Genomic DNA, 25815 nt, shown 5'->3' with positions numbered 1-25815 from the left:
TGCTGGGAACAGGAAAATCGGTTTTGTTTGGTTTGGTTTCAAGACAGAGTTTCTCTGTTTAACAGTCTGGCTGTCCTGGAACTCGCTCTGTAGACCAGGCTGGCCTCGAACTCACAGAGATCCGCCTGCCTCCGCCTCCTGAGTGCTGGGGTTAAAAGCATGCGCCACCACCACCCGGCCTGAAGATGAGTTTTCTGCAACAGAGTGTGAGTGGATATTTCAACCTCATTTCAGGGCAGGCCCCATGCCCAGAAGCAGTTGGCCAACACAAGAAAACACTCTGTATTTTTTGGTGCACTTTTTGTTTTATTTTTTGTATTATAGATTTTTACTTTTTTAGTTTGTTTAATTTTTTCTTTTTTGAGAGAGAGAGAGCAGGATGAGCTGGGGGTGGTAAAGTTGGGTGGGTAGGGAGGTGGGGAGGATCTGGATGAGTTGGGGGAGAGGAAAAAATGTGATCAAAGTATATTGTACGAAGAAAGTTTTTAGACATTTATTTTTTTATGTATGGTGCTCTAACTACATATAGAGCCTGCAGCCCAGAACAAGGCATCAGATGCCACTATAGACGGCTGTGATCCATGTGGTTGCTGGGAATTGAACTCAGGGCCTCTGGGAGAATTGCCAGTGTTCTTAGCCACTGAGCTATCTTTCCAGTCCCGTCCCCCCCCAAGTTTTTAAATAAAATCTTTAAAAAAACCCAAAACATCATAGGCATGTTATGAGACTGTTTGGCTGTCTGCAGCTGGTTCTGAGTTGAAAGGGTGAAACCAGGGCAGCTGGCAATCTGAACAAGGTAAGTTTTCCTTGTAAGCCTGTAGCTGTTGCTGAGGTCAGCCAGAGTTCTGCTGGGAGACATGGTCTGGCCTTTATTTCCTCTCCAGTGTAGCACTGAATCTTCATTGCTCTCATGGCCCTTGCTGAACTCTGAAACTGCATTTAAATGTCTCCCTCCTTCCATCAATCCTCCCCTTCTACAATGTCACTTCTGCCCCATTCCTAGGTTTAGAGAGACAGGGCTGAGGGTGGGGCTACCCTCTAGGTGGTTATTATGATAGACACTAGTGTTTGAGGTAGCTGTCATAGGTAAATTCCTAGGAGGCCACATAGGTGCCCACTCCCATGCTGGGAGTTGGTTAAGATTTTATTTTACTTATTTTTGAGGGTTGGTGGGGTAGATATGGGCATTAAATTTTTTTTTTGAATTTTTTTTTCAAGATAGGGTTTCTCTGTGTAGCTTTGTAACCTGTTCTGGAATCCCAGTGCTTGAGAGGAAGAAGCAAGCAGATGTCTGAGTTTGAGGCCAGCCTGGTCTACAGAGCTGATTCTAGGACATTCAGGGCTGTTACACAGAGAAACTCTGTCTTGAAAAAACAAACAAACAACAAACGAAATAATTGCTTGGTGTGTTGCTTTAGGCCAAGCACTTGGGAAGCTGAGGAAAAAGGATTGCCTCAAGTTCAAGGCCATCTTGGCTCTGTAATGAGATCCAGACCAGCCTGGGTTATGGAGTAAGACCTTGCTCAAAATAATTGTAACAGTGATAATACTGCTGAGATCATCTTCCATGCCTGTTGTATAACTCAGGAGAAACAGAACCACTTCTGCTTTTATTTAGATGATAAAAGTGACAATGTTTGCTAATTAGGTGTGGGGCTAAGCATACAAACAGCTTGCTTCTTGTTTTTTGTTTTTGTTTTTATTTTTGTTTTTGTTTTTAGGCAGGGGTTTCTCTGTAGCTTTGGAGCCTGACCCAGAACTCTCGCTCTGTAGACCATGCTGGCTTTGAAATCACAGAGATCCACCTGTCTCTGTCTCCGGAGTGCTGGGATCAAAGATGTGCACCACCACCACACAACCCAGCTTGCTTCTTTTTTAAACTACTATTTTATGTGTATGGGTGTGTTGTCTGCAAGCATATCTCTGCATCACTTGCAGAGCTCAGTAGAAGATTTTGGATCCCCTCGGAATTGGAGTATTCCAGACAGTTGTGAGCAGCCATTCGGGTGCTGGGAATGGAGCTGAGTTTTCTCTTTCAGCACCCCCTGTGCCCTGGCTGGCCTGGAGCTCCCCATGTAGATCAGGCTGGCCTTGAACTCTAACTCCTGCCTGCCTCTAACTCCTGAGTGCTGTGCTCCTATGCCCAACCTCTTCTTTTTTTTAATTTTAATTTTAAGATTTAGGTGGCGTGTGTGTGTGTGTGTGTGTGTGTGTGTGTGTGTGTGTGTGTGTGTGTGTGTGCCTTCAGAAGCCAGAAGAGGGCGTTAGAGTCCCTGGAGTTGGAGTTACAGGGTTTTGAGAGTTGTTAGACCAGGGTACTGGGAACTGAACCCAGACCTCTGAAAGAACAATACACTTTTAATTGAGCCATTGCCCCACCCGCACTCTCCCCTCCCATACCAACTCCAGGGCTGTCTGAGCTTCCTCTGGTTATTCAAGATTAAACACCAACGTACACACACACACACACACACACACACACACACACACACACACACACGCACATCAAAAGTCTTTTCTACTTTGGAGCTTTCTTTATTTGGCCTCTCTCCCAAGACCCTTATTTCAAAGTAGCTTGGTCCTATGGTTCCACTTGCTGCTCCTCATTGCTCCCGTGGCCCTTGCTACAGTTTTTTTTTTTTTTTTTTTAAATCACATTTATCTTACATGTGAGGGGCACACACGACACACAGTGACCGCCTTCCACCGTGTGGGTTCCAGGGATCGAACTCAGTGGACAGGCTGAGTTAACCACAGAGCTATCTCACAGGGACGTGCTCCCCCTGCTCTCCCAGGAATTAGCGGGGGAGAATAGGACCACTACCCAGAAACCAGAACGACCACTTAGGTGAACACGTATTATTATGACCCAATAAACACTGGATTCAATTCAAGAACCACTGATCGGGCTCCATCCATGAGCCTGAGTTAAATGCATAAGCCATTCCCTGGGGTCTAAGCACCGCCACTGAGTCAGCGTAGCCTGGGGTTCAAGGACCCGGGACGCACGCCGGGGGCTGGACAGCTCGCTGGACGCACCTGCAACCACCCAGCGTGCGGTTTGCAAACATTTCTAGGGCTCGTACTCCGAAGTTGCGAGACGGAGAGGTCGGGAGGAAAAGAGGATCACAGACGGCGCTTCTGTGTTTTGCGCTGACCCCCTGCGGGGACTGGAGCGTCGCGGTCCCTTTAAGGAGCGTGTCCTGGGCGGAGAGGGCGGGCCCGGGGACCGGAAGCGGCGCCTCGGCGCTGAATGCTCGCCCCGCGTCCGGGCTGCGGCTCCGGCGCCGGAGCAGTTGGCTTGTGCGTCCCCGCCGCGCCCCGGAGCGCGGACCCCCGGGAGCCCGGGCCGTGCGCCCAGCTTCTTGCAGCTGCCTGGGGCCCCGCCGTCCGCTGTAGGGTCGGCGTCCCCGCCCCGGCCCCCGGCCCAGCCCCGCGCGCGCGTGCGGACCCCACTTGGCCCCCGGTCCCCGGTCCCCGGCTCAGGTCGCCGTCCGCCCCGAGTCTGGCCTGGCCCAGGCGGCGGTCCCGGAGGCAGGGGGCGGTCGGACTTCCCCTCGCCTCCCCCGGAGCGTCTCCACCCACCATGGCGTCTCCTTAGTGAGAGGGCGAGCCCCTGGGGAGGATGGTGACCCGCTGGCGCCTGTCCGTCAGGGTCTGCTTGTCACACTTGAGATGCTTCGAGCTCGGGAAGGAGCAGGGCCTCTCCAGGCCCCTGAGAGGCGCTCGCCATGCCAGACTGTGCTGGCTTTTGCTGGGTACTCTGCCCAAATTCATCTCCGCGCATGGGGATGCTGCAGAGGGGACGCCTGGCGGCGGGAGCCTGCGGAAGACCCGTTGGAGGGACCTGGCTGAAAACGGACGGGTGGAAGTGGCCCAGGCAGGGCCTCTGGGCCGAGTGTTACTGTGTCTCCGTCTGGGGCTCCGCGCTGGCGTCCTCTTGGCGAAATTCTTCCCCCTGCTCTTCTTGTACCCTCTCACCTACCTGGCTCCTGGCCTCTCCACCCTCTGGCTTCATCTGCTTTTGAAAGCCACAGAAACCTCAGGCCCAACATACATCAAATTGGGCCAGTGGGCCAGCACCAGGCGCGATCTCTTTTCAGAGGCTTTCTGTGCCCAGTTCTCCAAACTGCATGTCCAGGTGACCCCCCACCCTTGGGCCCACACGGAATGCTTACTCCGGCAGGCGTTTGGGGAGGATTGGGGCAGCCTCCTCTTTTTTGATACCCAGCAACCTGTGGGTTCAGGTTGTGTGGCGCAAGTGTACAAAGCATTCGCTAGCACTACCTTGCTGGAGAAGGACAGAGTCTGGAGACTTGGGAGACCCTGTGCCCCGCAGCTGTTCTCAGGAACCCGGGCAGTTGGGATGCAGAGAGAGCCCTTTGCGGAGTGGCAGCCTTTGGAAAACCTTGCTGACGAAGCATTTCTAGAAAAGCTGCTTCTCCCTAAAGCTGACCTTGTTAGGTCAGAAGTGGACACATGCCAGGTTCCTGGCTATCCACCTAAGTCAGATCACCTCATCCCAGTGGCAGTGAAAGTAAGTGCTCTCGCGACCCCAGGCTGGTGTGCCCCATCGTTGATCAACTTACCTTGCATGTCTTTGATGAGCTATCCTAGTATAGGATCCATTTATCCATAGTATAAAACATGAGATGAAATTCATTGATATGACACACAGACACACCCCTTATACATGTGGACTACAAGTTATTTCTTGCAATATTTTTAGTGCAACTTTGCTATGACTTCAACTCATCACCTGAGGTTAAGTTTGGAATTTTTCACTTGTGTTAGGTCACTCCTTAAAATGTTTCAGATTTTGAAACATTTCCAGTTTTGGATTTTGGATTAGGGCTGCTCACTCAACTTTATTCTTGTTAGCTCAGCCAATACCTGTTAAATGGAAGCTGTTTCATTTCTCTTTCTGTCTCTCTCTTTTGTGGTAGTGAAGATTAAACCTAGGGTGGAATCAAATTTAGTTCACAAATGGTAGGCCACTGAGCTATATTGTGAAGCTTCGATCTTTTTCTTTGGAGACAAGGCCTTGCTAAATTCGTTGCTCCAGACGGGTTCTAACCTGTGATTCTTCCCTTCCAGGTAGCACAAGGGATCATAGGTGCTACTAGGCCTCCAGCCTCAAGTTCCTTCATCTCTCTCTCTCTCTCTCTCTCTCTCTCTCTCTCTCTCTCTCTGTCTGTCTGTCTCTCTCTTTCTTGGTAGAGCCTTACTATGTACCCCCCTTGGTAGTTCTGGATCTCACTGTGGTAGACTGCAGAGATCTGCCTGCCTGTGCCTCCTGTGTGCTGGATTCAGGGTGTGTTCCGCCACAACAGGCCCTGGTTTCATTTCTTGACTTTAGGGAGTGATGATGTGAATAGTCTAAAATAGACTTGAATTTTGCTATTTCTGGGGAAGAGGGGCCACCACCCAAGAGCATCATGGGTTTTGGTTTACTTTGCTTTATTTTGAGGAGAATCACTCTGGTTCTTTTGAGGGTGGGAGCCAGTGCTGGCTAGGTAAAATGTTTTCTGATTCCCTGTCTTGTTCATGGTTCTTTCTGGCAGGTGTTACACCCTGGCCTGCTCACTCAGGTGTACATGGATTTACTGCTGATGAAGATTGGCAGCCAAGCCCTGGGGCTTTTACCAGGAGTCAAATGGCTTAGCTTGCCTGAGATTGTGAAAGAATTTGAGAAGCTCATGATCCAACAGGTGACTCCTTCTCTCAGCTGTGAATAGCACCTACCATAGTTCTTGCCATTAGTGGTTGCAGATAAACAGGTGAATGGAAAGGTTATTTCCCAGGATGGCATTCGGAATATGATCTATTAGTCGGGTTGGGTAAGGCTAGCTGAGGAAACAGTATAGCCCAGTCCCACTGGTTTCACACAGCTAGGCTATTTCTTGCTTATAACCAGAGGGTATCCGGAGGCATGAGGAAGAGGGACCTCTCCTTTGGAGTGTTTTAGGACCTATTTTCTTTGCAAGATTGGCACTGCCATTACAACAGAGCCTGTGCTGCCTGTCACCACAGAGACCAATGAATACAGACAAACACTGAACCTTGACAGTTTTTGACTTCATATTCATTTACTTTGTGTGGGTCTGTGGAGATGGGTAGGGATGGGCATGCCATGGCATGTGTGCATAAGTCAGAGGAATCCGTTCTCTCCCTCCACAGACTGGGTCCTTGAGCCGGGGATTCCCATAGCACCAAGTGTGTTTGCCCACTGAGCCATTTCACTGGTCCAGAATTGAATCTTCCAATTATGCTTTGTTTAGAGAGTCTGTGATTTGAGAAGGCAATAGATTAGCATCCTTTAACAAAAGACCCGCCTTACATATTTTCTCCAGTTGTCAGGCTTTGAGGTGGTCTGGGAGTGGGGAAACAAAGGCAACCTTTCATTCTGGAGCTCAGTCAGTCCTTTGCCTATAGTTTTGAGGCTCGTGCCTCTCTGGTATCTGTGACTTGTGCTCTTCCTCATTCTCTGTGTGTGAGAGCTGGGGCGGTTCTAGAAGCACCATCTATGTAGTGTTCTCAGTTATCAGCCTCATGCTTCCCCAGGAGCCTCTGAGCAGAGGTGTTGAGCACAGCATCCCACAGATGACATGGTATGCCTGTTACGCTGTGACTAACTGGACATAGAGATTCCTTTTTGCAATTTAGAATACGGGTATGTCTTGTGATACAGAACAAAAATGCCCTAATCCATCCTCTTGGCCCCTATTACCATCTCCAACATAGTCAGTGTGGAATGGAGCTGACATGGAAGATATAAGAGATTTTTATGGGCAGGCCAAGAAGTGGGAAACATTTCTTCCAGCCTGCCAACCAGAACTCCATGGAACTCTGAGAGCGCTTAGGAAACACAGTCTCCCTTTGTGTCTCAGGGCAAAACGAAACTAAATGGGTCATATTATCTCTGTCACCAGCAGAGGCTGACCTCTAGGGCCAGAAGACTCATTAGCTTTGTTTTGCTTTGTTTTTAGAGCTAATTGAGTAGACAAGGACCTCTCCCTGTTGGGGACCCTCGGGGCATTTGTATAATTAGCCAGACTTGGTAAATTTATGTTGAAGGTGCCTGAGCCTTCAAGTGGGCATCTGCCCTTGCTCCCTACTGCTCCCTACTCAGATATGGGCTGGTTTTCAGAAGCTATATATGAAGACTTCATCTATATCTGCTGGTTGAAAATTTTAAAGTCCCAGACACTGGTTTTGATGTTTAGAAAGTAATTGGGTACCTATGGTGGTGGTTCAGGCCTGTGATCCCAGCATTCAGGAGGTGGAGGCAGGTGGATGTCTGCAAGTTCAAGTCCAGATTAATCCAAGTGAGTTCCAGGCAGCGAGGTCCTATTTCAAAAAACAAAAATGGACAATAAAGTTATTTGGGATAACTAGAGCAACAGTGAATTTTACCAGTAGTTCCGAAGACTAAGCCTGGGGTCAAGAGAGTTTCTGGTTCCTTGATGTCTTCCCATGGTAGGAGGGGATAGGGTCTCAGGCCTCCTGTATAAAGACAATCTAGAGTTGCATTCTCAGGACCTAATCACTCTGCAAAGTCCTTCTTGGTTATATATACTATTATTGGAGGCTAGGATTTCAAATAGGAATTTGTGGGGGACAGAGAGGTGTGTGTGTGTGGGGGGGGTGGGGGGGAGGTCTGACATTCAGACCAGGGTAGAGGGCTTGGCTTTCTATCCTGGAGTATTGCAAATTTGATGAAAAGGCAATTAAAACAGAGAAAATAGCTTCTAGTCCAACCCCTGTCTCTTCATTTTGACTCTTGGCTTCACCCCGCTTCTGAGCTTCAGCTCCCATTAAAAGCCCGATAGACGTCAGGGTCCCGTCTCTTGAAACTCGCATCCCCACATTTTACCCATTTGTTTTAAACCAGCCTCTCCAGGTAGCCCTGACTGACAGTTGCAGCACATCGCAGGCCAGGTGTGCGTGTCTAAGGGCCCGAGTCTATGCATTAGTGTAGTTGTGTCACAGTTACTACACTCCCAGGAGTGAGGTGGTGTCAGGCTGCATGGGTGCTCAGCACACTGTAAGACTTGATGGGAACCAGGCAGTGGTGGTGCACGCCTTTAGTCCCAGCACACGGGAGGCAGAGGCAGGCGGATCTCTGTGAGTTCGAGACCAGCCTGGTCTATAGAGTGAGCTCCAGGACCTCCTCCGAAGCCACAGAGAACCCTGTCTCAAAAAGCCAAAAAAAAAAAAAAAAAAACTTGATGGGACTGTAGAGGAAGGCAGGGGGCGCCAAAGATCAAAGTAGGTGTATCTAAAGAGAGACCAGGAGCCAAACAGACTCACCTGGATGCCATTCCAAAGAGCAGAGGTTTCAGGGCTGGAGAGATGGCTCAGTGGTTAAGAGCACTGGCTGCTTTTGCTGAGGTCCACCCACAGGCAAACCCGTGTAACTCCAGCTCCAGGGACTCTGATAATGTCCTTTGACCTCTGTGGGCAACAGGTATGCGTGTGGTGTGCAGACACACGTGCACACACAACACTTATACATATAACATAAATTGCCTCCAATTCCCAAGGGCTGGGACTAAAAGGTGTGTGCCACCACCACCTGGCAAATGTTTTCAAAGAGTGTGGACAGCACCATTCACATGACATGGATATAGTCAGACAGATTAGGGGAAAAGTTTGGAAGTCTATTAACATAAATATGGGGTTGGGCATTCAGCTGTGGCAGTTGCTCCAGTGGGTTGGAGGGCAAGGCCATCCCTCCGGAAGTGGCCGTAGCACACTGATCATAGTGGAAGGAGAAGGCAAGGGCACTGAGGTCAGAGGGGCATCCATTGGCTGCTCGGAAGGGGGGCCAAATCCTACCCGGGGATCTGATGTCTGCCTTAGGGAGTTCATGTGGACAGTGGATGAACTTTTGTGGCAGCTGCTAGCTCCCTGGTGGAGCCCGAAGCTGGTGAGGAAAGAGGGAGTGGAGCCCGCTGACCTGCCCCCCCCCCCCAGTAGGTGCTCCCTGTGTCCACACTGACTTCTCTTCCCTCTCCATCTGTGCAGACAGACCTGCGGTACGAAGCTCGTAATCTAGAACACTTTCAGCACAACTTTGAGAACATGGCATCTGTGAAATTCCCCACCCCGTTGCACCCCCTCATCACTCGGGACATACTGGTGGAAACATACGAAGTAAGAACCTGGTTCCGCTTGTCACTAGTAACTGGCCATCCCCACAGGGGCTTCATGCTGGAGAGAGGATAGGGTTCGTGTCTGTAAAACTGGGAGAGGGTTGAGAGGGGTAGAGGGCTTGTCCGGCATGTGCAAGGCCCAGGTCCCTTCCCGGCGCTGCAAAACACCAACCTACCATACACACAAACTCTGGGAGAAGCCGGAGGAAGAGACTGAGTGCCGAGAGCTGGTCTGGAGAGGTGCAGGTAGCCAAAGGCTTGTTAGAAATGAAAACCTACTTGGCTGTCTTGTTAGCTGGTGACCTCATGGCACTGTCCCAGGAGTAAGTAACACATTGAATGTGAAAGAAAACACCTGGGACACAAAGGACATGCTTGGCAAGCATTCGCCTTAGCTGTCCCCTAGGCCTGTCTCATTAGGAAATGGTAGAGACAGCTAAGCACTTATTTCCTAGCCGTGTAACTCTGACCCTTTCTTAGACTCTGGCTTATGTTTTCTGCTCTGTCTCAGTGGGTTGCCTTGACAAACTGAACCAAGGGTTGACTTGCTGGTTGCTTGTTCGTTCTTCTGGCTGCTTTTTCCCTTTTCCTGCTGGAGCTCCCGCTCATGTCTGTTGGATGATCCTTTTGTTTAATTTTGTTTTGAGACAGTCTCACACATTCGAGCTTGGCCTCAAACTTTCTATGACCTTAAACTCCTGCCTGTTCTTCCTGCCTCTGCTTCCTAGGGGCGGGGACCACCATGCCTGGCTCTAGGCTCCCTCTCAGCGTCTGCCCCTGTCTTTGCCCAGGGCCTCTGCCCATCTCCTTCCTGTTGGTAGCAGAGTCAATAGCTGCACACCGTTGAGCATTTCTTTTGAGAAGTACATGAAGGGAATGTAAATAGATTTAAAGCAGCATGTTAGTGATAATTTGTAGGTCACCTTGCTGTCCAAGGAAGACAGCACAGATGTGAGTGACCTGCACAGGGGAGGAGGTGGGGTGGCCAGCAGCATTGGATTGAAGCCGTCTCCCTCCTGTCTTTAAGGAGAGTGTCCCAGTGTCCAGCTACCAGCAGGCAGGGATTCCTGAAGACCTGAAGAGGAAGATTGCACAGCTGGGGATCAACATGCTTTTGAAGATGGTGAGCTTGGGGCCCCGGATGTTGAGGTTCAGTACATGAAAGTGCTGGGACCCATGTGCTACTTAAGAGAAAGTGCTGAGGGCTCTGCCAGGCCCCGGCTGGAGTTCAGCCAAGCAGAGAGCTTCAGGTTGAGAACATTAGCTGAGCGAAGCTCCTCAAGTGTTCCTGTGACACAAAGCTTGTGTCCTTGCTCTGTGGCGTGTCTTCTGTGTGCTGTGGAAAGAGCGGAGAGCCACAGCTCAGACCAACGGCAGGTATGATGTGTGTTAGATACTCCTCGTTCGTTCGTTTGTTCATTCATTCATTCATTATTTATGGAGTACATGCTGTATGCCAAGAGCTGAATTAAGGGTTAGACTTAATTGGAAACAGATTTGACAACAGTGTGTCCTGGGTAAACAGCTGGGAAGAAGCAGGTGGCATGGAGGCTGTGCTCAAGGATTAGCTCGAAGGGACTTTTTCTGGGGCCAGGGCTTCACCCAGGAAGTAAGTGGCTCCATTTTGTCTGGGATGGGGAGACTGTCACCAAGGTGAAGAAAAATGGCGAGACTTGTCTAGAGAGAGCAGCCTGTGATGAGGACGAGTCTCAGTGGGAGATGTGAGGGCACACGGGGCAGGACTCTCAGAGTCAGGACTTGTGGGCAAGGGGCTTATCTGAGTTCTCGTCCCTTAAAAAATTTCCTACTTCATTATTGCAATATTTGCTCAAGTACACACACACGAGACAGGTTCTTTCTGTATAGCCTCGAGTGACTTGAAACTTATTATAGAGTCCAGGCTGACCTCAAACTCAGATTAATCCTCCTGCCTCAACTATTTAAGTACTAGGATTATAGGCCGGCAGGCCTGACAAGTATACAGGTCTTAAATATATTTTTAAATTTGTATATTTTTTAATTTATTAAAACCTTTTAAGTTTTAAAAGTTTGCCTGGTGCCAAGAAAGCCAGCCAAGGGCATTGAATAACTTGGAACTGGAGTTACATATGGTTGTGAACTGACAATTAGGTGCTGGGAATCTCACCAGGTCCTTTGGAAGAACAGCCAGTGCTCTTAATCGATGAGCCACCTTTCCAGCCCCAGTTTTTTTTTTTTTTTTTTGAGATAGAGTTTCTCTGTGGCTTTGGAGCTTGTCCTGGAATTTGCTCTGTATACCAGACTGGCGAGTGCCAGGACAGCCTCCAAAGCCACAGAGAAACCCTGTCTTGAAACTCCCCCCCCAAAAAAAAGAACTCCCTCTGTAGACCAGGTTGGCCTTGAGCTCACAGAGATCCACCTGCCTCTGCCTCCCAAGAGCTGGGATTAAAGGTGTGTGCCACCACACCTGCCCGGGCCCCAATTTTTAATTTAAAAAATGTATTTTTAGTGTATATGTGTATGCATGAGCCCGTACATGCCATGTGGTGTGTGCAAGGGAGTCAAAGGACAGACAACTTGTAGGAGTCAGTTCTCTCTGTCCATAACAGATCTGTGGATCAAACTCAAGTGGTCAGGCTTGGTGGTAAGCACCTTTACCTACTGAACCATCTTACTGGCCCCTTAATGAATTTTAAAAATCCATTGAATTCTTCAATCCTGCTGCAGGCAGTGGAAGAATGTGAGGCAGAGAGATAGGCTAGTCGCGACAGCAGACCTCAGCGTGGAGTTAGGTTGGAGCAGTGAGGTGAGGCAGGGAGGTGGGTGCTCTTGTGGAGGAGCCCAGAGGCAAATGGTGATTTCTTTTTTTCTCTTTTGAGATAGGGTCTCAGGTAGCCAAGACTGGGCTTGAACTCACTTTGTAGCTGAGGGTGACTTTGGAAGTACCAATACTACTTTCTCTACCTCCCAAATGCTGGGATTACAGGGTTATGGCCCACGTGTACTGCCACACTGGGCTGGTGTTGACTCTGTAATAGATTTGGGCCTCTCATCGTGGAAGCCCTTATCTAGCTTTTCTGTCTCACACCTGTACATGAAGACAAGAGGAGATGAGTAGCAGGCCCTTGGTCTCATCAGGAGGGGTTCCATCTTCCATAAAACTGCAGCAGGGGATCTCAGTGGAGCCTTTAACCACCAGGGAATGCCTGCTCTGTCTGGTGACATACTTAGCTGTTAGAGCTGGGTCTGGGATGTGTCTGGAACCAGGTGTGTAAAAAACGGCTATGGAGACTCCCAAACACTTGGGGCATATAGGGTAGTACTTGGCATTCCCAGCAATGAATTGGGAAACCTGGGGATCGAGGGCAGGGGAAGTGAGTGTGGGGGCATCCAGAGGCTTGTTGCCTGTGGGGGTGGGGTGGGGTGGGTCAAGAGCTGAGGTTGCTGACTGATAGGTGGGGTGGATGCAGAGGAGATGGGGAGACTTGAAACTGAGAAAGAACTCAGGGAGTGTGGAAGAGCTGCCAGGTGGTGTCAAAGCCAAGCTGACACCAGGTGCTGGAGGTGCATTTGAGCTATCTGTGGTCTACTCAGGTGTCTTGGAGCCAAGTTGATCTGGTAGTGTCTGAATCCAGATGTTAGTTCTGTCACCTACTACCTGGGCATGGGAAGGGGCAGCTGGGGCAGGACCTTGAATGTCTGCCCTTGTAATTCTAACACTTGAGTGGTGGAGGCAGGGGGAATCTCTCAGAAGTTGAGGGCAAGGCTGGGCTACATGAGACCCTGTGTCATAAAATTAAAACTCAAACCAAACAGAAACCTTTGACTTGGCCAAACTCTGGTTTGAGAGCATCTAGAAGCAAGGGCTTTGTGGGATGCCCACCTCTTTGGCTTGTCACTGGCAGCTTGCTGTCCCCTAAAACTTTCTGCAGGTACCCAGTGGTGCTAGGGTGGGAGCATTGGCACAGTCCTGACTGGTGCAGTCTCTTCCAGATATTTGTGGATAACTTTGTGCACGGAGATCTTCACCCTGGGAACATCCTGGTCCAAGGTGCTGACGGATTGTCCCCAAGCCTGGAGATTCAACAGCAGCAGGTGGACGTCAGTGACACACTGGTGGCTACCATAGCGCCTGCCCTGTGCCCACTGCGCCTGGTGCTGTTGGATGCTGGCATTGTGGCAGAATTGCAGGCTTCAGACCTGAGGAATTTCCAGGCAGTTTTCCTGGCTGTAGCGCTGGGGCAGGTGAGACTCACTGGGGGTTGGCCTTTAGGCTCTGGGGAAAGCCCACTGTTGGTTGCTAGGATGCTGTGGTTGGACATGGGTGGAGCAGGTGTGGGCATTGCCAGTATGCTGGTTCTCAGGCTTGGCAGCTTAAGGTTGGCACCCTTAGTTGGGAAGGCATTCTTCTCTCCAGCATTGTGTGACTGTAGTTTCTCTTACTCTGTCAGCAGATTTGTTGGTGTGCTGGTGACAAGAAGCTAGCTTTGAAAAATTATTTATTATTTATGTGTGTGATGTGTGTGTGATCAGGTGAGCATGAGACTTGGTGTGCATGGGATGGGCAGAGGACACTCTCAGGACTTTGGGGAGGCAGCTCTGTCCTTTAGCCCTGCTTTTTAGGGATTGAACTCAGGTCCTCAGTCTTCTGTGGCAAGCACCCTTAGCCACTGAGCCATCTCACTAGCTATGCTAGCTTTTTGATCAAACAGTGGCTGTCTTCCATCAGTGCTCTTGGCTGCAAATGTCTACAGTGTAGAGAACATGTCTTCCACGTGGGCACGAGATGGTTGGGGTCTGTGGTGTGAGGATGTAAGTGGCTTCCCCCAAACACTCTGGGGGCTTCAGAGGTTGGGAGCTATTATAGAGAACACAACGTCTGACAGTCCAAATGAAGTGGACTGTGTTATGTGGAGTCCAGGTGGGGGTCATAGCAATGAGGGTGGGGAGACTCTGCTGACTGCATGGGATAGGAGTTTCCTGTGACAGAATGCTGAAAAGGGGGCTTTTATTGGAAACAGGGTCTCATTTTATAGCCCTGGCTGGCCTGGAAATTGCTATGTAGTCTAGCAAGCTGGTCTTGAACTCAGAGAGATCCACCTGCCTCTTCCTTCAGAGCACTGGGACTAAAGATGGGCATCACTGCCCGGCTTGAGAGCTGTTTTCTTTTTAAAAGAAACAAGATTCAAGGATGTCCTTCTTAGCTTTTTGAAGGAGCCAACTAAAGCTGTGGCCTGAAGCCAGTGTGAGGTGCCTCCTGCTTAAACACAGGGATACAGAGTAGGTGGGGCCATCTTCCTCTGTCCAGATTGGTGTAAGGGACAAAGGTCACAGCCACAGCAGGAAGAGTTTGGTTCTTGTAGCCACACTGTGGGAGGTGACACCAGGGAAGGACTGAATGTCCTGGGAGACTGTGGGCACTTTGGTTGGAGGGGTCTCATGGATCAGGGAAAAGGCTTTGTCACAGGGACCAGGACAGCTCAGCCCCTCCAGCCTACTTGCTGGGCCATGTGGTCATCAGGGTCATGGAACTTAAGCATCAGGACTCTGGCCTTTTCCTGACTGGAAGTACCCCGGTGTAGCCCAGCAGTGAGAAAGAGGCTGTTTGCATCATTGTCTTGACTGGGTTAAGCATAGAGCAGGGCTGCTGGCTAACAGAGACCTTCAGATCAGTGGGTAGCTAGCAGGCCTCGTGGATAGTGGCTGCTGAAAAGAGTAGGGCACAGGAACTGGGTGGTAGAAACACGGGGGGGAAGAACCGAGAGACAGGAGCACGCAGTGTGCTCCCTCTGTTCCACCAGGCCACTTTTTTTTTAATATATCTTCCAGGGCCACAAAGTAGCTGAGCTCATCCTGCATCATGCCCGGGCCAATGAGTGCAAGGATGTGGAAAGGTTCAAGGAGGAGATGGCTACACTGGTGACCCAGGCCAGGAAGAACACCCTCACACTGGAAAAGGTAGGCAGGCACTGTGGGTGTTGACAGAGCTATGCTAAATCGAGCGTACTCTTTGTGGGAAGCTTGCAAAGGGCAGTTTTTTTTTTCTATGTAGTCCTGACTGTCCTGGAACTTGCTCTGTAGACCAGGCTGGTTTGGAACTCATAGATCTGCCTGCCTCTGCCTCCCAAGTGCTGGGATTAAAGGTGTGTGCCACCACCACCTGTCAGAAGGTAGGGTTTTTAAAGCAGGTTAAAAAAAAAAAAAAAGCCTTATTCTCACATCTTCCAAGAGGCTCAAGAGGCCAACTTAAGTCACAGGCTCCTTATTCAGGGAGTAGCTGTTATGGAGACATCTGAACGTGCAGGGGAGGCAGCATCCCAGAGATGTGCCATACACCTGTGTCCCCTGTTTGGCCTGACCCCGAGTCCATGGTGTACTCACACTGTTAACTCACCTGTGTCTGTCAAGTTAATGGCCTACATGAGCAGGACTGCCGTGCAGAGTGGCCACCAGTGATGCTGACTGACTGGTGTATGCAGATGTTTACTAATCTCACGCGAGCAGGCATGTGGGCGCACACGCGTGCACTCACACACACACACTCATACACACTCACACACACACTCGAGCACATACACACGCACATGTGCACACAGACACTCACACACGTGCCCGAACTGGTGCCCACAGCAGGCAAGCCTCTATCTCTGCTATTGAGCGACACCCTAGTCTGTTTCCTGGGGAACATGCTGAGTGTGGCGAGGGATAGGGACAAGGGTGGAGCGGACGTGGTTCTGAGGCTTCTTCTGCAGGCATTTGTGACCTGTATGGGAGGGAGTGGCCCCGTATGGGTAAAGTCCTTTTTGTTGTTTGATGGGAGCTCCCTTTCTCTTAGTGTGCGAACACTTCTGAGCGTAAGCAGAGGGGAGTGGAGAAGTGGGAAAGGACAGGACCCTCAAGGGGAAGAAATGCTTCTGGGATTCTCCTGGGTTCTTTTGTTTTCCAGCTTCACGTCTCCAGCCTCCTCTCCAGTGTTTTTAAGCTGCTGATGACCCACAAGGTGAGATGTCATCAGAGAGAAGTCTTGGGAAGAGGTGGGGCAGGGCACAGGACAGTGGAGTGGGTAGACCCGCTTTCCCTCAGCTTCTTTTGCCTATGGATTGTGGATTTCTAATCTTGTGAAGCAGGCCCAGTGGGCTCATGGTCCCTCCAGAACAAAGTCTGTGGATCTGTCAACCTAAGTGCTGTAATCCTTGCATGTAGAAAAATGTATTTAAAGACAGAAAGGGTCCAGCCAGATATTCCCTCTCTTCCCCTCCCTGGCTTGTGTTAATGGCGCTTAGGTGAGGTGCCACCAGAAGCCCCAGTGTACCTACCCTCCTGGGAGGAGGGTGGATGGTAGACTGTAGAATCCCATGGGCAGGACAAGAGAGGCACAAGGGTCAGTGATATGGTTGTCCAGGATGCTCTGGGAAGAACTGCTGTTTTCTGTTCCAGGTAAAGCTCGAGAGCAACTTTGCCTCCATCGTGTTCGCCATCATGGTGCTGGAGGGGCTTGGCCGCTCGCTGGACCCCAAGCTGGACGTCCTGGAGGCAGCAAAGCCCTTCCTCCTCAAGGGAGGAGGGCTCCTGTGACTGTGGGCACCCAGTGAGGGCAGATCCTGAGGGTCTGTCCTTTGGCAGCTGAGACATCTACACTTGGGATGTGTGACCTAGCTTCAGGATCTGTCTAAAAAACTTTGGGGTATTTAGGGTATAAAAGGGGCAGGGGAAGCTGAAACTGGTGCCAGAGAAACCATTTCAGGAAAAATACCCTGCAGAAGAAGACAAAATACATTTACTTATTTTGTTTTTCTGTTTTTCTCCCCCTTTAAAAAAAGTGTGTGTGTGTTTGTGTGTGTGTATGTGTATACAGATGCCAACAGAGGCCAGCAGAGGGCATTGAATAACCCTCTAGTTTTAGGCAGTTGTGGACATGGGTGTTGGGAACTGAACACCCATGGGATCTCTGGAAGAGAAACGAAGTGTTCCTAGCCACTGAGCTGTCTCTCCTGCCCCTTCTTTCTTTCATTTTAAAATTACACTTACTTGTGTAAGGGGGGGGGGCTGTGGGGAGGTGTGGGGGACAGCTCATGCTCCATAGCATCTGTGTGTGTGTGTGTGTGCCTAGAACTAGACAGCTATGTAGCTATGTAGTTTGGGGAATAAGCTTTCCAGAAAGGATTGACAGCTTCTGCCCTTTCTATTCATGGGCTGTATCTCTTAATGGTTTGTACACACCGTTAGAAGGAGTGGTAAACGGTAGCCCAGAGAAAACCATGCCATTGGATATAAACTAGAAAGTCAACTTTCATCCATAGAGAGAATTCTGCAGGTTCAGGGTTCAACCCAAGGCTTGTCTTCCTTTAGCAAACACCATTTGCCGCTTATAAGCCAGTATTTGGGAGCCAAGAATTGGTGCATGGGAAGGAGTCAGGTTTAGAACATGGAGGGGCTATTGTCTTCAAAGCATTAGCTTTAAGGAGCTTATCCAGAGTGTGGTCTCTGTTTCTTCCCTGTGGGGACCATCCCAGTCAGTCAGCTTCCTGTTTAGTTCCTGTGTTTTCTGAGAGAGAGAGAGAGAGAGAGAGAGAGAGAGAGAGAGAGAGAGAGAGAGCGAGCTTATATATACATGCATGTGAGTGAGTACAGGTACCCATGGAGGCCAGAAGTGGGTATCATCTCTTGGAGCTGGAGTTACATGTGGTTGTCAGCCATGTGATGTGGGTGCTGAGAACTGAAGTCAGATCCCCAGGGAGAGCAGAACAAGTTCTTAAGCACTGAGCCATCTCTCCAGCTCCCCTGGATTTTCCCAATATCACTTATCATCGTCTACAGGTTAAACCTCTTAGCAATTTACATCGTTTGTATGGTTTATGCACAGAACTAAAACTAAGGAAGAACATTGATTACTCCTGATGTTATCTGAAGTCCATCAGATGTTCTAGGTTCTTTAAAGCTAAAGAAAGACTATTTATACTTAGTAAAGCCAGTGAGGTAGCTTAGCTGGTTCAGAGAGTAAAAGTGTGTGCTGCTAAGCCTGCTGGCCTTAGTTCAGTCTCTGGGACCTACATGACAAAGGAGAACGGATTCCTGTAGATTTCATCTGACCATTTGTGTACCATGGTACATTCATACTCATACACATTACACCACCACCACCACCACCACACACACACACACACACAGAGAAAGAGAGAGAGAGAGAGAGAGAGAGAGAGAGAGAGAGAGAGAGAGAGAGAGAGAAATAATGTAAGCCTGGATCCCACATGGTGGAAGAAAATCAGCTCCTGAAAGTTGTCCTCTGATCCCCACATGCTTGCCACAGTACACGTGTACCCCACACATAGCAACACACACAAAATGAAGTGATAAAAATTTTTTTTACCATCACTTTTTATCTTCTCAGAGTAGGTCTTGCTTGCTTGCCACCCAATATTTGGAGGCTTGGTGGGAAGAAGTCAGGTTTATTTATCCAGGATCTTGCAATTATGAGTTCTGTTAGGATTTAACTCCTACGACAGGTTTCCTGTTACATGCAGGGGCAAAGAGTGCCATATGTTGGCACAGAAGGCAAGTTATTAGTCATATGTGATGCTGTCATGTCAGGAAATTCAGGTCTATCCTTGATAAGTATCTATCCCATACCTGACTCTCTTTTCTTTTTGATTTTTCAAGTCAGGGTTTCTCTGTGTAGCTTTGTAGACCAGACTGGCCTCGAACTCACAGAGATGTGGCTGCCTCTGCCTCTTGAGTGCTGGGATTAAAGATGTGCACCACCACCACCCAGCCCCATACTTGACTCTTGAATATGGATGGAACACCATAGTGATTCTCCAAATTGTGAGTTTGGCAGGCTAATGTTACAACTTAAAACTGCATGTTCTGAAAGCAAACCAGAACTATAACGTACCAGGGAAGACCTTGCTGGAAACAATATTCTCAGTATCACCAAAAACAAAACAAAAAAGCCCCACAATACAAACAAACAAAACCCCCAAATCAAAACCAGCCCACTAGAACATATGGAAAGTAACCCTGCAAGGCAACATCTTTTTGTAAACTGTGTGCCACAACCTAAACTGGCCTTGCAATTATGAGTTGTGTTTGGACTTCACTCCTTGCAGGCACACTAGGGCAGGAAGTGTACTTGTTCTGACACAGGTGACGACTGTGTCCCATCCTCGTGGTGAGAGATCAACCTCACTGTCTGCCAAGGTTGGATCGTTCCTAATAGCTGCAAAGAAAGGAGGAAAGGGGTCAGTAGCTGTTACCAGGTTCCCAGAACGAAAGGCCTTTGTGCAAACAGGTTTTCCAGCTGGTTAAGTTTTACAAGGTGGAAATTTTTGGCATATTGTCCCTTTGTGTGCTAGCCACCTTTTATAGAAAAAAACCTTTCTCACAACCTCAACAATTTGGGGGTGTTAGGAGTGAATCATAGAGAGTTGGCGTCTATCCAGGTGTGGGCAGACAGTTGGGAACGGGCTTCTGTTTGCGCTGCAGCCTCCTGTGCGAGCCGCTATCACAACGGAAGTCAGCCCTCAGGTTTGCTGCCACCTCGGGACCCGGTGTGCTCGCTTTCCTGCTTGCCGGTTGCAAGAGTAACAACGGGAGGCAGAACCGAGAGTCCCGTGCTGGCTGGGGATCAAGGGGTTGGGAACCTCCACCCTACTCCTGGCCTGACTCATTCGGAGAACGCAGGGTTGGCTTCCTCAGGTGACCCTGACGCCGCCACCACCACGGGCTGCGGGTTAGGCGTCAGGCAGGTTTCAGAGCGTAGCAAGGCTCAGGAAGGGCTCAGGCCATCAACACGGGGCCCACCGAGGCGAGCACGCGCGTGGCGTCACCGAGCCAAAGCAGGGAGGGCAGCAAGGTCAACCAGGAGCGCCTGGCCTGGCTGTGCATGTTCCCTGCGGGCCACCATCGGCCCCGGCGGAGCGCGGCCGACGCGGTGACGTCACGGCGCGGGATCGCGGAAGTGACGCATCCGGGGCGGGCGAGCCGGGGACGGGTCTCTGCGTCGTCGCTAGCATGTCTGCGCTGACCCGGCTGGCACCTCTCGGTCGCGTGGGCGGCCGCCTGCTCCGGGGCTGCCGCGCGCGGGCGGCTGGAGGCCTCGGAGTCCGTCAGTGAGTGTCGGGTGGGGGCGAGGGCTTGGCGGGCAGGCGGGCAGGCGGGCGGGCTCCGACGGCTAGGGCACCTTGAGGCAGGCGCCTGCGCGCTGCGCTGACCGCCCCGAGGAATGCTGGGTCTTGTAGTCCGCGTGAGCCGGGACTGAGGCTTTAGCGAGCTCTGTGGGGAGCGGAGATGGGGTGCCTGGGCGGGGGACGCCGGTCAGGAGTTTGCACACACAGCCCCGGGCACCCTCGGAACACCTCAGGCGGGAAGGTAGTCGTAAATCCGGCGTTTTTACCACGAGGGCATGGTTCCTTGTAAAATGTGGCCGTTTGTTTATTTGAGACAGTCTCACGATGTAGCCTCAACTGGCCTGGAACTTGTTATAATTTAGGCCGTAACACTGCCTCTGCCTCCTGAGGGCGGGGATTAGTGAGAGTCAGGCACGCGCTGACACCCCGAGTTAACCGGAGCGAGCAAGCGGGCGAGCGCTTTAGAGCCCCCAGTCCGGGCTGCACCCTCTCCACCGCAGAGCCCTGACACTCACGGTCTTACTGAGCTGAGCTCTTGTGTCCCTGCAGGGTTAATCTGCTCTTTTTTTTTTCTTAACATATTTTTTTTTGGGGGGGGGAGATTTTATTTATTTATTATGTATACAACATTCTGCTTCCATGTATATCTGCACACCAGAAGAGGGCACCAGATCTCATAACGGATGGTTGTGAGCCACCAGAACTCAGGACCTCTGGAAGAACAGCCAGTGCTCTTAACCCCTGAGCTATCTCTCCAGCCCCTAATCTGCTCTTTTGAGGTCTCAATTCTCTTATCCCCCTGAGGAGGATTCCCCTCACCCCCAACCCGGGAATCAGCCCCAGCCGATCAGGTAGAGGCCCAACTTAGGTGGGGTTTGGGTGCAGACCCCACTCTGAGGTCCTGAGGCTCGGCCTCTGGTGACAAGTAGTGTCTTTCCCGTTGTCCCATTACTCTTTCCCCTTTTATGATGGGGCCACAGCTTGACTCGGAGGCTTAATGCAGACAGCGCGGAGACTACTTGTGTTGGGTGGGAGCCCGAGTCTCCGAGCTGTCTGCATGGACGTCCGGTGAGTGTCAGCTTCAGTAATTGCTTTCCAGGCACTTGTGCTTGGTTAGTGATAATAGTAGTAGTAATAGTAGTAGTAGAAGAAGAAAGAAGAAGAGAAGAAAGAAGAAAGAAGAAAGAAGAAGAAGAAGAAGAAGAAGAAGAAGAAGAAGAAGAAGAAGAAGAAGAAGAAGAAGAAGAAAGAAAGAAAAAGCACTCTGGAGGTGGAGGCAGGCAGATCTCTGAGTTTGAGGACCCCCTGATCTACAGAGTTCCAGGACAGCGGTGCTACACAGAGAAACCCTGTCTCGATAATGTGTCACGATTTGCCAATAAGTGCCTAACTGAGTTCCCCACACCCTGTTGATTTTGTTCAGGTTTACCGTCGAAGCTTTTTTGGCTCTGTTCGCTCTGTTCGAGTTATTAGAGTTTTAAAAAGGATTCTCTCAGGTTCACTTTCCCATATGATAGTTTGTCTTTTTTTTTTTTTTTTTTTTTTGAGACAAGGTCTCATGTAGCCCAGGCCAACCTTAAGAATGTCCCTCATGGTAAAAATACCGGATTTTCTACTACCTTCCTGCCTGAGGTGTCCCGTTGGGTGCCCTTCATACAAACCTTTTTGGGTGGCATCACAGTTTGCAGTGTCGGTTCAGCCAGTTCTCTTGCTTCCCAAGTTTAAGGCAAGCTAAGTGAAAAGGGAGTGTTGAAGGAAGCAGGAGCGGTCAGTCTGCACCCTGGTGTAGATGAGGTGTGCGAACTTGAGTTTGAAAGATGCAGCTGCAAGCGTGGATGGCCCTGTTCTGGACACTTCAGAAGCCATTTTCCGCATTGCTTTTTCTCCTAGTGCTGGTGATGGTGTGCATATCCCGCCCAAGTACAGGGAGTTTCCCCAGCTCACCCGACATCAGGTGATGCAGGGTGAATTCTTAAGCTCACTCATGTGGTTCTGGATTCTTTGGCACTTTTGGCATGACTCAGACGCTGTGCTGGTAAGTTCGGGAGAGCCGGGGAGGGAGTCAGTATGGCTAGATTTGCTTGTGTGTGGCAATCTTTTCCTGTCTGGTTGTATCCCTCTACCGACAACTTGTCACCTTTAGACCTGTTTATGTGGTGTACATTTCAAGGATCTAGAAGTAATTCTTTATGATTGGTTAGTTAACATTTATCTTCATTTGTAGGTTAACTTTCTTGTTTGAACCAGGTATTACGTAGGCCAGGCTGTCCTCAAACATTCCATATGTGTAGGACTGGCCCTTAACTTCCAATCCTCCCATCTCTGCCTTCCAAACATTAGGCAGGCACCACCACACCCCACATTAATTTTTTTTTTAAAAAGCCAAACATCCTTCAGTCTTTCCAGAGGCCAGAGCAACCAGATTTGGGAGCACTAGATGGAAGTTCATTTGTCTTGGGAAGGGGAGTTATTGTTGACTTTCTCTTTCTCTCTCTCTTTCTTTCTCTCTCTCTCGATTTATTACATATGCAGTGTTCTGTCTGCATGTATCCCTGCATGTCAGAAGAGTGCACCAGATCTCATTACAGATGGTTGTGAACCACCATGTGGTTGCTGGGAATTGAACTCAGGACCTCTGGAAGAGCAGTTGGCGCTCTTAACCCCTCAGCCATCTCTCCAGCCCTGTTGGTGACTTTCTATTATCCCACTGTTTGTCACGTATACATCACATTGTCCCCCCTCCCCCCAGGCAGGGTTTCTCTGTGGCTTTGGAACCTGACCTGAAACTCGCTCTGTAGACCAGGTTGACCTCAGACTTACAGAGATCCACCTGCCTCTGTGTCCCAAGTGCTGGACATTGAAATCTCGAGGTTACAAAGTGCCTAACAAGAATGAGTGCCCTAGGGTCTCATCCCCAGCACTGAAAAAAAGATGGACATTGAAATCTATAGACCCAGGACACTTTGAATTTTAGTAAACTTGGGTTTGTTTTCAGGATAGGTGAAGAAAAAATCCTCCAATTTAAATAATTTCTTCAGTAACAAAGCTGTTTTTAGCTGGCAGTATGGCTTATCGTGTAAAGGAGCTGAGCCACCCTGACAGCCTAGTTCTGTAAGACCCTTGGAAAGCTGAGGCTTCCAGAATCTTAGCCCAGAACCGCGGCCACCCCAATCACAGAATGGAGGCGAAAGCTTGATGCAAATTGCATGAGGCTTTATTGTAGTTTAAGGAGCTAACCCCATGTTAGCTCGGGCCTTTGACCCACCCACCATGGCAGATGGCTAGCAAAGACAGTTTGAAGCCGCTGCGCACAGATCTTTATAGGGCAGCATAAGGGGAGTGTCTAGGGGTATGCACAGGCTCAGGATTGGAGTGCCTCCAGGCTTGGAGGGCTTGCCCTGTGTTGATTGGTCAACTGGTTGTTATGGCCCATAGGCCCTCCCAGGGTGGTTGCTATGCTCTCTACGTCATTGCTGTGTGCTTGTCCGTAAAGCACACCCAGGGTCGTAAAGCATAGCGCCACCAGCTAACTTCTGATTGGCTCCTTGTCACGAGACAGGCATCTGACTTTCTAGTGTCTAGGATAAGGTCATAGAAGCACGTGTTCGGCCGTTATGGCTGCCAAAAGGGAAACTGGTCCCTTCAGTTCCTTTGGGAGTTCATGTGGTAGGAGAACCATAAGTGACCCTAAGTAACAGATCTCTGACTGTCCGAGGCATGCTGTGGCATGTAGGCAAATATGCACACTCATGATGAGGAGATGTAAACAGCAATACACACGTGTTTATTGCTCTGCTTCTGTCCTTCAAGTATGCTGCTTGAGCTGCATACTTCCTGCTAGAAACATCTTTTTTTTTTACTCTAGTTGGGTCGTCAGGAGTAGCAGGCTGTAGGTAGTAGAGGATACTCCAGCAAGATAGGTCTCCAGGCTGCCTCCACTTGAGGCTAAGTCTGGACAATAGTAGTAAAGGATTTTGAAACCGTATGTTTTCTAACCAGGGCTATGAGATTTTGCTGTGATAAGGAGTGTATATGAAATCTGTGGCCTTCACTTCTTCCCACTCCTCATCATAAACATACTCAATGGCTTAGGCTGCCACCTGTAAAAATTTCAAGCCACTGTGTGTAGTGAGCAGATTGCAGTGCGTTGAGCCACTGGACGGTTAAGGGAGAATCAGTTCTCGTGTATGGCAGGTTATAGTAGTTACTGCACTGTTTTGGAACTTAATTAGCTGCGGTGATTAGTATAGAATCTTGACTTTGTTTTCTTTTGACTGGTTGTCACCAGGGCCACTTCTCATACCCAGATCCTTCACAGTGGACAGATGAAGAACTGGGGATCCCTCCTGATGAGGAGGACTGAAGAAGTCTAAACTCAACTCTGTGCAAGTAGGTATGCCCTAAAGTCTTCTTTGTACTCTTGATGGTCTTAAACAGGAGTATGCTAATAGCTACTGGTCTTAACCTAATTTCTGCCTAAGTGTTTCCACATTTGCCTGCCTGCCCACATCCCTTTTATTAGCTTGTTTTCATTGTATAATAAAAACAAAAAAGTATTTTTAAAGTTAGTAACCTTTGGGGGTGCTGTCCACACATTGAGTAAAGACAGATGAATTCTGCACTGGCAGGACCCTGGGTTCCCTTGCCAGCACAAAATAAAGTGCAATGAGACAGAAAACCCAGGCTTGCTGGCTTGTTCCCGTGTAATTCCAGCACTTGGGAGGATGGATCAGACAACACTATAGAGTAAGTTGGCGCCTACCTGAGCTAGATAAGACCCTGTCTCAGAAACAGCCTCCAGACAGACGAAGGTGAATCTCAAGTGAGTTCAAGGCCAGCCTGGTCTACAAGAGTGAGGCCCAGGGCTACACAGAGAAACCCTGCCTCCAAAACAAAAAACAAAACAAAACAAAACAAAACAAAAACAGAAGCAGAAACCGGTTCTGTGCTGTTTCCTGAATACAGTGGTTAGTTAGAGTTTGTGGTGTGTAGCTGCAAAAGCATGCCCTACTCTCACTGGTCAAGTGGGAAGATTGAATTAACACTTTAGAAAGGGTGATTTTGCTTTTCTCTTGAAAGGCTATTCAGAGCTCAAAAAAAAAAATACTAATTGGATAAACAAGATTATGGATTTGGATTAATAAATGTAATAGTTCTTAAAATTTATCTAACTTTTCTTTCTCTACAGGAGCAAGGTGAGAAGTTTCAAGAAATTACAGCCTTCATATTTAAAGTTGTAAATTAAAGTGATCTACCAAGAATGAGTAATCTGAGTTATGTTTCTGGTGACATATGTCCTTTATTCTATTCTCTAACTGCTTGCTGGGCAAGTGGTTTGTGTCCTTTCGGCGAATCCTCTTTAGTCCCCTGTGATGTAGGTAGGTGTGAGGCTGTGAAGGAAGATTGTTGCCCCAGAGGTTAGGGATCAGCAGGGTCCATTTCCAGATCTCCTGTAGGACTCACAAACCACGCCTGACTAGGAATTTCTTAGGACTGGGCATAAAGATAAGATTTTCTGCTTTTCCAAAATTTTGTTCCAGGGTATTCCACTT

At 49.4% G+C, this 25815-nt stretch overlaps 2 protein-coding genes across 5 annotated transcripts; both read left to right on the top strand.

Annotated features, from left to right (window-relative positions):
- Positions 1-3456: 3456 nt before the first annotated feature.
- On the top strand, positions 3457-16928 carry Adck2 (aarF domain containing kinase 2). 3 transcript variants are annotated; one of them, XM_035450988.1, is made up of 8 exons: positions 3464-4537; positions 5565-5711; positions 9031-9159; positions 10186-10281; positions 13131-13382; positions 14967-15095; positions 15973-16137; positions 16575-16928. In XM_035450988.1, exons 1-8 carry the CDS (start codon positions 3626-3628, stop codon positions 16710-16712), a joined length of 1968 nt encoding a protein of 655 aa, XP_035306879.1. In that variant the 5' UTR covers positions 3464-3625; the 3' UTR covers positions 16713-16928. The 3 variants fall into 3 exon arrangements, with proteins under 3 accessions (XP_035306880.1, XP_035306879.1, XP_027247328.1); XM_027391527.2 differs by having other exon boundaries at positions 3470-4537; positions 16084-16137; XM_035450989.1 differs by lacking the exon at positions 13131-13382 and having other exon boundaries at positions 3457-4537.
- Positions 16929-20086: 3158 nt separating this feature from the next.
- On the top strand, positions 20087-25536 carry Ndufb2 (NADH:ubiquinone oxidoreductase subunit B2). Of its 2 annotated transcripts, none has more exons than XM_027391528.2 (4): positions 20087-20245; positions 22154-22298; positions 24552-24652; positions 25452-25536. In XM_027391528.2, the coding sequence occupies exons 1-3, from the start codon at positions 20148-20150 to the stop codon at positions 24624-24626; spliced, it is 318 nt and encodes a 105-aa protein (XP_027247329.1). In that variant the 5' UTR covers positions 20087-20147; the 3' UTR covers positions 24627-24652; positions 25452-25536. The 2 variants fall into 2 exon arrangements, with proteins under 2 accessions (XP_027247329.1, XP_027247330.1); XM_027391529.1 differs by having other exon boundaries at positions 24552-24656.
- Positions 25537-25815: the final 279 nt, after the last annotated feature.

Source organism: Cricetulus griseus (assembly GCF_003668045.3).
Source record: "Cricetulus griseus strain 17A/GY chromosome 1 unlocalized genomic scaffold, alternate assembly CriGri-PICRH-1.0 chr1_0, whole genome shotgun sequence".
Lineage (NCBI taxonomy): Eukaryota > Metazoa > Chordata > Mammalia > Rodentia > Cricetidae > Cricetulus > Cricetulus griseus.
The sequence above is the reverse complement of the archived record's forward strand: the minus strand, read 5'-3'. Positions and strand labels throughout refer to the sequence as shown.

Excerpts from the sequence above, each read along its gene's own strand:
- Adck2 (XM_035450988.1), top strand. The coding sequence starts at position 3,626 with ATGGTGACCCGCTGGCGCCTGTCCGTCAGGGTCTGCTTGTCACACTTG. Across the intron at positions 5,712-9,030 it reads AGAAGCTCATGATCCAACAG|ACAGACCTGCGGTACGAAGC; the intron begins GTGACTCCTTCT and ends CCATCTGTGCAG. Across the intron at positions 13,383-14,966 it reads TGGCTGTAGCGCTGGGGCAG|GGCCACAAAGTAGCTGAGCT; the intron begins GTGAGACTCACT and ends TATATCTTCCAG.
- Ndufb2 (XM_027391528.2), top strand. The coding sequence starts at position 20,148 with ATGTCTGCGCTGACCCGGCTGGCACCTCTCGGTCGCGTGGGCGGCCGC. Across the intron at positions 20,246-22,153 it reads GGAGGCCTCGGAGTCCGTCA|TGCTGGTGATGGTGTGCATA; the intron begins GTGAGTGTCGGG and ends TTTTTCTCCTAG. Across the intron at positions 22,299-24,551 it reads ATGACTCAGACGCTGTGCTG|GGCCACTTCTCATACCCAGA; the intron begins GTAAGTTCGGGA and ends GGTTGTCACCAG.